The sequence below is a fragment of the Symphodus melops genome, assembly GCF_947650265.1.
Source record: "Symphodus melops genome assembly, chromosome: 11".
NCBI lineage: Eukaryota > Metazoa > Chordata > Actinopteri > Labriformes > Labridae > Symphodus > Symphodus melops.
The window spans coordinates 22,954,811-22,967,162 of NC_136701.1; the positions used below are offsets into that span (position 1 = coordinate 22,954,811).

General features: G+C 44.3%; 1 protein-coding gene across 2 annotated transcripts in view; it reads right to left on the bottom strand.

Annotated features, from left to right (window-relative positions):
* Positions 1-12,352, bottom strand: part of zbtb16a (zinc finger and BTB domain containing 16a) — a 147,253-nt gene that overhangs the window by 48,742 nt on the left and 86,159 nt on the right. For both annotated transcript variants that reach the window (XM_079356717.1, XM_079356718.1), the window contains exon 4: positions 10,818-10,904. In XM_079356717.1, the coding sequence (XP_079212843.1) occupies positions 10,818-10,904 (87 nt within the window). The remainder of the gene's footprint in view (positions 1-10,817; positions 10,905-12,352) is intronic.

The window sequence follows — 12,352 nt, forward strand, 5'->3', positions numbered from 1 at the left end:
AAGATTATATGTAAAGCTAATAGGCTAAAACATGCAAAGATGTGGACTTCCTGAGTTTAGCATGAACACTTGAAAGTGTTAGCAGTAAAGGAAAGCCTGGGAGATTTGTGAAAGTTAGGGGAACAAACGCAAAGCTCCTGACCTTCTGAGTTGTGATTAGCTGTGTGGCTAACGTGTAGCCTACGTTTCTGATCCCTGTGCCGAAGGGCTTCTGGCTTATCGGGCGTGCGTTTCAACCAGCGTGCCCTTTGTTTGTCTGGTATTTGTAGAGTCACATATAAGAAATAAGCTGGATTAACAAACATCGAGTAGGTGCAAGGCAATTTAAAAATTAACACCAAGAATAAGAGGATTTGTCTTTAACTAAACTTTAACAGATCTTTTCACTTAAAAAACAAAGAATTAAAGAAGGCGTGCAGGCGTGTCATGTTTTTTTTCCCTTTTCAAAGCTTTACAAAGTGTGTGTGTGTGTGTGTGTGTGTGTGTGTGTGTGTGCGCGTGTGTGCGTTGTCTTGTATACTGTCCTCTGACTGGTCTTGTAGTTGTCATCTGTTTTAAGTTTTGTAAGAATCGGCCGCATGACTACGGATAAAATTGAGCTATTTGCTAATTCCTGCCTATTAGTGCTTATTGCTGATATTGTAAATTCATTGTACGCGGTCTTAATTTTACTCATTTGATGAATTAATTTAACTTGATAAATAAATAAACACGAAAGGCAACATAACCCAACACACCTTCCTCCAACACTTCACAGTCCTAATGCGTTTGTGGCTGTAAATATAATTAAAATAATTAGACACCATATCATGTAGAATTCAAATATTATGATATCAAAGCCTCTTTGTTTGTATGCAGTGTGATCCAAGCTGTTTTCTCACTTGGTGGTTGTAAGAAGCTAATTTTCTTTATAGAGCGATGAGGTCAGTTCGTCATCCAGCGGATGAAAATCCCATTCAGAGAGAAGGATAATTAATTAGGTCTAAATGTCATTTTCATTATTGAGATGGTCCAGGAAGTGAGCTTTAGAAAAAGAGAAAATCTGCTCCTGCTCAAAGACAGAAGGAGAAGAAATGGAGACAACAAATGCAGTCGGCAAACAGTCTGCCGTCTCCGTCTGATTAGCATACATCTCTGGATATTTCATGTTGCAGGAAATGAGTTTCGTCTTAAGAAAAGGGAACCCGTCTTCTTCTTCTGTTCACGGGAAGGCAGCCAAAATGAGCATCAAAGATTGACGGGGGTTAAGCTCCCATAATCAATATGACACTGCTAAGTGCCCTTTGATTGAGCTGCGCGCCGTGTAAAAGGACATTTCTGTGTGCCCGGCTGCTCTTGCCACCAAGAAATGCAGCATTTGTCCAAAGCTAAACGGTCTTCTGAATGTCATTGTCGCGGGTACATTAACTTTTATACGAGTCTGAGCGACGGACTCGGAGTGAGGATGAACGGCCATTTTCATTAGTGTTGGCGCTCGCAGCCATTAAGGGTGCTGTCGGGCGGACGGGGGGGGGGGGGGGGGGGGGGCGGCGGCGTGGGACATGGTTTGCACAAGGGGGGTGCACCAGGACAAGCCGGAGGTTTCACTACCTCTTTTTAAGATGTACCACGAAGGACTGTAGAGGTAAAGGCAGCGGCTAAATTTGCCAGTGTGAAACCCTCGTGTCACTAGGCAACTGGATCTGATGGCTCCTTTGTTTGGGGTGAAAGGTTGGAAGCACTCGTACTAATCTCCTTGCTTCACAATTAAGGAACACAGGAGAGCTGCTCGAACCTCTTCCCGCTCTCAAACAACAACAACAAAAAGAAAAGGATTGAAAGACTCCTCCATTGTGCCTGTTCCTCGGCCCCTGCTCCCCCTCCCCTCTCTCCACGCTAATCGAAAGGTATTTGCACTGTAAATTAAAAGGGCCCTCGCGCGTTGCTGTTTTAACACGGACGCACTCTCCTAAGATGTCCACAAACAGCTCCAATCTAATTACAGAGGGAGATTTACTTCAAATAACACCGTGCACAAAAGGACCCTGGCTATTGTTGACGTGAGGCCACTGTTCCACGTCTCTTTCTCTTTCACTCTCTTGGGCGAATCCTTTTATACTCAAAGTCCTCGCCTTGCCAAGGTTAAAATGCGATGGGATATCTGAAAGTAGGAAAACCTCCTGACAAAAGCGGCCTTTTTATTCCCCCGGATGGCAAAGGGCCTTCGTTGATTTCCACTGCTCTGTCTGCCTCCTTATCTATCCTCTTTATTTCCTTTTTTTTTTTTTTTTTTTACCCAAGCAGGTCTGGGACAAAGCCACAGCGGCCGACATGCAAATGTACCGGGGGGAGAAAAGCGGCGTCCAGGGGAGTCGAGATTGTCCGACAACAGGACGCGCTCGCCGGGGTTGCATTGTAACGTGCGGCTGAGACACATCCTCAGGGTCGAAAGAGGGAGGAAGGCTGGATATTGGCTGGCCAGATTTGCAGTGTGTCCTGCTGACTTCCATTTTATGGCCCGTGAATCGCAGAGCCCTCTGGGAGTCTATAATCCCCCCCCCCACTCTGCCTGTACCACATCATTTTATTGGCCTCTCTGGATGCTGCTGTCCCTGCTTTTCCAGACATGTGGGGATTCTCCTGTAGCCACATTGTTGCGCCACTACGGACATCCCAATTTGCTACTGGATCCCACCCACCAATCCCCCCCCCCCCGTAACACCACCACCTCCCTCCCTGACATGCTGTTGTCCCATGGTTTCCTGCAGCGATGCCTCAAAGCAACGGTGCCCACCATGACACTAAGCCTCGGCGCTGGGGCTCCGTGTTGCAGGGGCCCAGTCGGGTATTTCTCTATGAATGAAGCTGGGTGCAGTGCCAACTCTCATTCACACATTTTATCTCATTTACACACAAACCACACATTCACACAGGCTGCCCCGCATAGCACTTACAAGCTACGGCGGATGATTACTACCGGTTTGTTGGTCACACTGCAGCCGCGCACAATATCCATCAGGGTCTTCCTCCGCCTGGAAAAACTCATTTAGATCTTATCTAGGGAAAAATTTGTTTGCTGGAGGAGAAGGAGGAGGTTTAGTAACAGGAGGAGTGACTGTAGTCCGGCTACTGCAGCTTGATTTAATTTAGCCCCCGATAGTGTCTCTGACCACTTGTACTCGTCTTATTTTGGAAGGTGAGTGAGAGTGAGCGCAGGGAGGGGGGAGTGGAGGGAGGAACAGGGGGAGATGTATTTGTTTACAGAGACAGAGAGGAAGGGAAGCGTGGGGTTTCGGATGATTATCTTACAATCATTTTAAATGTAAATATCAGACACAGCAGAAGCAGAGATCGACCTGAGTCACTGACGGCAGCAATCTGGACAGGGGGGGTCAAGATACCAGAACTTCATATGCTGATATGATGGCAGTAAGACTAAAACAAATGTTTATACCTATTTTCATACCACAGAAACATACATGGAAGGCCTAAGCACCCACATATATAAATGTCTTGTTTTAGAATCACACGCCTAAAATGATTAACCAGAAATTGCAAACAAACTCCCGCACACGGTCTAAACTGCACAAATACATCGGCAACATCTCAGCTCTAACATGTTGTCAGTGTATTTTTGCAATTGAAACACCTCTTCTGTTTTTAGAGATATAAGCAGAACTATTGCATCCTTAAGAGAAGCCAAAAAGGAAATGAGAAACATCTGCCGAAACACATTTGCCGATCAGCAAATTTGAACGCTCAGCTTTGGGTTCATGTTTAACTAAAGGTCTGTAGTTTTTTAAAGCTCTGATCATTAAATTAACAGACAGTATCGTTTTATAACAAACGTATCTGCACCCACTCTATCACTACCGCCTTAATGAATTGTGATAATAACACCCGACTGTAAATCATTGCCATCTAATCTGTCAGTGGCGCTAATACAGCTGATTACTTCATGTGCTGACTGACAATTAATTACTCGACAACAATTTTATTAATCAATTACTCAATAATTTAACAGACTGCTCGTTACAGCTTCAAGGATTTGCTGCTTTCTTCACTTTGACAGAAGTGTATGTTGAGTCTTCAGGATGTGACATGGAGCTGTTACTTCCTCTCTGTGAGATTTTTGGTATATTTTTGTAAAAAGACGGACAGTCCAACAGACGGGAGAGCATCTATTGTCTCGAAGACATTATGGTCATAAGTAATTAGCTGATATTTACTTTCACGTTTGACCACGCATACAAATCCTCCTTTCCATCAGGGAGCTTCTTCTGCCATGTAAAAAGACTTTGTATACGTATACTAGCTTAAATGAATGTGACACAACAGATAACCATCGACGACTGCCATCGGTGCAATCCAGATTTTGACTTAAAACACCAGATGAGTTTTAAATTAAATCTAACCAAACCCATTTCATCCTTCACCAAACGACCTGGCCCGAGAAGAATCTGGATCTCTCCCTGGCCTTAAACAAAACGCTTCTACCACTGACCATGTGGATCAAACCACAAGGCATGGCAGTCCAGCCAAACATGCACGCTCTACATGCTGCCATCTGCATGGCACGTACATCCAGTCATTTAGTTCAGCCCCTCTTAAAAATGAGGGAAGCACTCTTGTTCTATATCCAACGGTTGTTTTTAGGAGACAGGCTTGCTGATGAAGCGGTGAGCTTTATCTAAACGGAGCCATAAATATGAACTCCGTGGTGAATTTTTAGCCCTTCTCCTCCGTGTGTCTCTGTATTGGCCTGGCAAGGTGAATGTGGCACCTGATACCTGCTGTGACCTGATGTGCCCCCTGTTTGAGCTCGCTCTGGCCGGTCCCGAGCAGACAGACAGACGGGCGGACAGAAGGATAATCTGCCCTCCACCACGCACAGCTTGCTCAATCATGAGTGGGAGGCTGAAACGATGAGAGCTAGCCGGCTGCTAATCAGCATTTTGACACAGCAGATGACTCCGGCAGGAAGCTCAATATGCTAACATTTTAGGATCAAAAGCCATAATGCTAATGCACATCTGGCCTTTAGCATCACTGTGCTAAAATGAACATGCTAATGCTGTCTTTATGGTGATAATTAAACAGTTAACCAGAGTGAAGAGTGAACAGTAGGTTGAGTGGAATCACATTGAAAATTGCCGGGTCCAGGAGTTTGTGCTTTCCTCTATGTGTGTGTGTGTGTGTGTGTTAGTGTGTGTATGAGCAACACGTGTGTAGCTGTGCCTGCTCGCGCTGGGAGAATATTTGCTTTGCTTATCACCACCCTAATGCTCACTGACAACTTAATAACATCACAATTAACTAAATGCTAAACAGATGCCAGTGCAGGACTAATGTGATTGAGACAATCGGCACTTTTGACGTGACCCCTGTGCAGAGCTGCCATTGGCCTAATTTACTTGAGCGACATGACTGGACCTAGTGTGTGTGTGTGTGTGTGTTCATTTGTGTGTGTTTATATTTGTCGTAACTGATTGCGAGGCCACCGGTGCGACCAATTTACGAGGAGGAAAAAGAAAAACTGTGACACAAAGAGGTGCTTTTCTTCAGACCTTCTTAACCCTGTTGTTTCCCCCTCTCTCCTCTCTTTCTGCCTTTCCTCCCTCCCTCCCTTCTCTGCCGCTTCTCACCCCAGCCAAACTATTTCTGGCTTGAGAAAAGAAAGTGTTTACTCTGCGGCAGAGGCCTGCTGGAATCATGCTGCGTTCCCACTGGCTAAACCCACTATTGCCACTCCATGGTTTGCATATTTTCCTCTGTATTACAAGACTTTAAAAAAGGACGGAGGGAGATAAAGAGAGAAAGAAAGAAAGAGAGCAGCCTCCCCCCCTCCTATTATATGTGGATTTTCTCTGGCAATGCTGTGTGTGTGTGTGTGTGTGTACATGGAGAGGATCCATGTATAAACAGGAACACCAACAGTCGGACAACAAATTCTTGTGAGGCCTGTGGACTCTGAACTCATTTCTACACAGGTCACATGGGAGATGCAGTCCCTGTCCATTCTGCTGCTACTCACAGCTCCAGTTGAATAACTGCTCAAGCTGAATGTGGACTCAGTTTGGGTGGGGATGAATGCGCAGATTGCCATGCAAATTACAAAGTGTGAACTTGTGAATATATTCGATTCTGAATGGCAGTTATAGAGCCTGCAGATCCTGCAAAATGCATGAACATCTCACAGTGAAATCTACATTTTTTTAAATCAGCAAACACGAAAATAACTGTAAATTCACTTTCTCTGTGTACAGACTTTGACCTTTTGCTTTTCTGCACCAAGCTGCAGTTTAATCAAGTGGAATGCGAGTGCGGTGGGCTTCACCAATAAAATACAAGAGCTATAAATTATGGCGGGGACCAAAAGAATCTAATAAAACAGAAATGAAGATAGCTGGAAGGAGAATAGAGATAAAGAGTGAGTGACAGAAAAAGACATGTCTTGTACAGCCCAAGAAGGAGAGGCTTTACTGGAAATGCAAACAGAAAATGACACGTTTGGGGTGGCTGTGTTTAAATGGACACAGTTTCACAATGGGATGTTATGATGTGGGACTAAATGTGCATTAAAACAGACCTGGAAACAGTTTGCAGAAGTCACAAAAAGGAAATCACACAGCGGACTGCAGTCATGGACAACTGTGGCTTTTTTGACAGACGCTGGACTTCTGAGGACGGTTTGAGTGATTAACCAAGTCTGCAAAAATGTATTAAACACAAATCCAAACAAAGTTCAATTTTGCTGCAAAGTCCAACTTGTATCTTCCTTTGGTTAAACAAATATTAAGGGTTGGGGTTGGCCCAAGACCAGTAGGGGGCCCCAGAGTGCTCACAAACATTGAACCAAAGGAGCGCCCCAAAATGTGCAAATTTCACAATGACAGTAGAAACCCCCCCTAAGGGGCCCCATCTGACATCATTCACTCTCACTGCTCTGTTGAAGGCTGGTGGTCGGTGCACCAAATTACATTTTGCCTAGTTCCAACAGACTCTCATATCGCCTCTGCCAATGAGTATCTGCATAACAGCTGATATTATATGTTGTTATTTTAGATCCATTCAGAGAAAACCACTCACTGCCTTTTGAACTTTTACAGACAGAATAAAAAAAACCCAACAGAATCCATTTTAGAAACGTTTCATGCGAGTACCACGCATTACATGACACCATGACAGCCACATGATGAAATGGAAGTCCTCAGCAGGAAATCCTCCCTGTAAGCATGAACACTCACATGTTTGTCTGGAAAAAAAACCAAAAAACTGCAAACACTGCAAAGCTCGGTCTTAAAAAAGAAAAGAAATTAATTCCCAGTGCATACGTTGCATAACAATTGGTGAACACGAGACAAAGACAGGGGTAAATAGGCTACATCTCTAAATGACAGCCGTGTATTTCTTTAAGGATGAAAGCTTCAGGAGAGACAGACAGACTGTGTTCTTTGCTTACAAAAAGCCCCGAGGTGAGTCCCAGTTTAAAGACAGAGAAAGACTCTGATGTGATGCCATCCAATTTGGGAAAATATGTGACGAGAATTAGTCGTCAGGAGATGTAATGCAACTCACAAGTGACTCCCGGCTTGTGAACACAGACATTCCTGGTTTTATTTGTGCATATGAGTTGCACAACACTGCTAAAGATGAAGGAGTGAGTTTACAGTGTGTGTTTGTGTATTTGCACGAGTTCAGTCGGTAAAAACAGCCACATGATGTTTTTGTTGATCGTTCCCTTGGCATCCTGACCAGTCCCCCCCCCCCCCAAACCCATTTCAACCCCCTCTCTCAGCGTCCCTGTGCAAAAGTGCTTGTCCGTTAGGAATGATTACAACTTCAAGAATGCTTCAACAGACTCCGAACTATTCCACAGTTGCAGATAACCACCCGCTTTACGTCCCACTTACAGTAAGAAGGCCCTTGGGTGACATATAGCGGTTTGAAATATACCAATAGCGTCCCTTTTAAAGGGCCAAAGTGAGAAAGACACAGAGGATTGAGTCAGACTGCAGCTGATCGAGCCGGAGAGAGGGAGAGGGGAACGCCACAATAGTTCCCATTGAGAGCAGCAAGAAACAGCCACAGCTTCAGAGGCCAAATATTGTCATCAGAGAACATTAGCCAAGGGCTGAAGCGCTGCCAAGAGGCAGGCAGAGATCAAATCTGGCTTTGATGGCCAACAGTAACCCCACGCTCCCACCGCACGCCTTCTCTGATGTCCTGCGTCTTGGGTACTGTACACACAGACATTTCTGTATAAATAAATCCATGTTTGTTAAGCTTTCTGGCTCAAACAGATTTAACACAGGGCTGCCCGTGTCTGATGTAGGGTCCTTTGTTTTGTCTGTCCCGGAATATTCTGCTGAGAGATCTTATTTATATTCTCTAGACGAATAAGAATAAAAGGGCGACGTCAAATAAATAGCATACAAATCTAAAACTTTGCTCACAGTCCATCGAGGATGTCATGTTCATCAAAGTCCATGTCACACCGGCTCCAACAACACTTCATGTTTCCTAAGGGCGTAAGGGCCTGCTTAAGGAACGGAGGTTAGGATGCATTATTTATATCGCGCCAATTCATAGCAAATGTTATCTGAGGACACAAAAAAGAGCAGATCTAGACTGTACTCTTTATAATATCATTCAAACAGAACGCTAGGGCACAGCACTAAGCAACATTTAGCAAAGTATCAGGAATGAGAAGAATCAGCCTTTTAACAGGAAGAAACCTCGAGTACAACCAGACTCATGTTGAAGATTCTTCTGCTTCATCTGTGTTGGCCTTAAATATTATCCACAGGTGATCCTCAACGCTAAGGCAACTCTTACGGCAAGGCTAGGGTTTCTGATTGTTCAGTCAGAAGATGTTACATGAGTGCAAAAGTTTGCAGAAAAAGACAGGTCGGGACATCGATATAGAGACCAGCGGAGACAATCTGATATGTGCTCGTATTACTTCCAGTAGGGAATCATTGTAATACTAAAAGTGAAGGCCAAACTTTCAGAACACGGAGGCCAAATGTCAAGTGCTCTAATCCTGATCCAGCTATGTTATATGATTTACTGTAGAGTCATTCAACAGAGAGGGAAACATATGGTGCAGGGAAACTGCCTTGTCATATTTCACCAGAGCCTGGGAAGGGACCAACACGTGGATGATTACTATATACTACTGCTGCTCCAGTTGTCTGGCAGGAAAACGCGTCTGGCCTTGGCTGCCACTTCTCCCCCCCTTCCTCAACCCGTCCATTCGTTCCAGACAGGAATGCCTATATTTAGAGTGCTCCTTTCCGCTGTTATGGCTGCTGGATCATTAGCCTCATTTAACCCTTCTTTACCTCCAACGAGCTGATTGGTCGAGGGCATGCCCCTCAGGAAAAAAAAAAATAAAAAAATCAAACTCTGGCTACACAGCCTCAATGTTCTCCTCTTAAATGTTTAGGAGTGTGTTGGGGGCAGGAGTTGTGGTAAAGTAGAAGTGTATCCGTCGTTGGGAGCTGCTGCAGGGAGCCTGAGGGGTCATGGCTTCAGAAGAAGGACAAAACACATGATGATGATGATAATGATGATGTGCGGCTATTTCGGGGGGGGATCGCTTTCGGGTTTGGACGGGCCTTGGCAGCACTCGTTTCTCTCTTGTCATTGTGTTTGACAAGCTAGGGCAAAAGAAATGTTGATCAAACCTTCTGATCTTTAGTTTGGTGCCGCTGCTCGGTGACATTCAAACCTGCCACGAAACTTATCAAAGACTCACGTTTTCATCCCAAAGGATTGGAAAGTGCTATTTTCCTTTTATGGGCCTGAAATATCTGCAGGAAAAATAATTCCCAACTAACAGCCAAACTGAGGCTGAACTGAGGCTTTTTTCAGACAATCACAGTCACTAGAGGATGGAGCTTACTAAATTTGAAGATCCTGCAGCACAGACCAAACATAACCATTTCCACTTGTGCCTATTGTATTATTATTATATCAAGATTGTCTCGTATGGCGTGTGTGAAAGCGCTCCTGACGGGGTGTAATTCTTTTTCAAATCTGTGAATGTGCAGTCATCGTGCAAAAAGTCGGATGTAGAGTGAGGGCTCATAAACATGTTTGTGCAGGACGAACCCTTCCCCCCCATCGCATCATGTTCACGGTAAAGAGTTGGAAATTTAAGGCAATCCTTCCCCCCAAATTAAAGAGTTCATCAGCAGCGGCAGTGAAACGGTTCTGGGCCATCACACATCTGCTAAAGCGGGATTTACTTCTTCCTATTTACATCTTGGCACCTCCATCGTCCTCATCTTCCCTTCTCCATAGCTGAGCTCTGATAAACAACACTGACCTGCCAACTTTTTTCCCGTTTGTTGATTACTATTGGGTCTGTCTTGATTTAGGGCGAGCGGGACTAATCCAAAGATGATGAGATCCATCTATCTGTCAATCCACGGCTCCAGTTAGCCAGGGAGGGCTAAATGAGCCTCCCCACACACCAACACACCAACACACACAAACATCACAAACCGCACGCTGCTTTCAGTAAATACACAAACAGGGACCTGATGATCCGACGGGATCTCAGTGTTTTTATGTTTGAACTCCATCTGATGACAGTAAATGAAAGTTAATGCAGGACATCTGCTGCATGGACTTTTTAACCACTATGCCTTTAAAATCATTATTTTACACGTTTTCTTTATTTAGTGCACGGAGGAAAAAAAACAAAAGACGATTGGTGACGAAGTGGGAGATGAACTTCAATCTTTGTGTCTATGGGGTCAAGATGATGATGACATCCGTGTGTGTGTGTGTGTGCGTGTGTGCGTGTGTGCGTGTGTGTGTGTTACCTGTGTGGATCTGCCGGTGAGACTCCAGGGATTCTTCAGTCTGGAACTGAGCACCACACTGATCACAGACGATGGCCTTGTCACCAGCTGAACAACAACAAGAGAGGAGAGAGTTCAGTGGAGGCACACAGACTGTATTTGATAGAGACGACGTTTTGACACTGATTCAGTGAAGCAGGAAACGGATGTATCCTGCACAGACTGTGATAAAAGGAGAAAGATATAGAAGAGGTTAATCACTTTAAGTTCTTTGGATTAGTTTCAGATCAACAGCCCAAGTTCAATAAACAGGTAAAGAAAATCACAGCAGCTGTAAAGAACAACGGTAATAGTTAAACTCAGGCAGCACACATGTCCATGCATCCTATGATTTTCTCTCCTTTCTTATAATGTCTGACAGTTTGGGTTCAAGCTCCACCCTCGACCATCATGACACCATCAGGCCCTGACAGCAATGCACCAACAACCGGTCCACTGGCACCGCTGCCAAAACAAACTGCAAATGCAATTATGTTTTTTTTGAAAACGTAATGCATCAACAGTCTCATAGACGGGACGTTTTACAGAGAGACACAAAGGAAATGGAAGCTGTAACATACAACATCGCGGATCTATATTTGGACAATCAGCTTTCTCCGTCGAAGGCTGTAAACTCTGGAAGTCATTACCAACTGAAATTTAAATGAATCCCAGACTGAAAATCTCCCACAGTAAAGCAGGAAATCTCTCTGTAACAGTTCTTCTGACACACTTAAAGCTTAGTCCACCAGTGCATCACTCCTTAGCTCCTTTATTCTGCTGAATACATTATTTAACTTCCTGATTGATATGAAAGGGAAAACACTTTGTCAGTATAACATTTTGATCTTATTCATAATAAGTGATATTTTGTGTTTTCACAATGGGTGTGAGCTTAATATAGAGGAGTGGGACATTCCTTCTCGTGACTCAGATCTATAAAGTTATTGTTCACTCCTCTTCCGCTTAAGTTTCATCACACTCTGCTTCTTATTATGTAAGAAGATCAAGTATGAAGCCCTCCAGCTACGGTTTGGTTTGCCATGTTTCGCCGATACTTTATGAATTTGTACAACAATCTTGTACGACAATAAAAAGAGAGGCAGGATACTGCACGCACTCACACTCACACACACACACACTCACACACACTCACACACACACACACACACACACACACACACACACACACACACACACACACACACACACACACACACACACACACACACACACACACACACACACACACACACACACACACACACACACACACACACACACACACACACACACACACACACACACACACACACACACACACACACACACACACTCTGCTGTTGGAGGGTACATCAGATCAGGCCCAGGCAAATGACTTTTTATGGCTTGGCAACAACCACTGTACATGCCATACACATCACACATCAAACAAACACACACAAACACCAAGAACACTCATTTAACATCTGGATACTCTGTGTGCAGAATACACATATGCATGTTTGCCTCTGTGT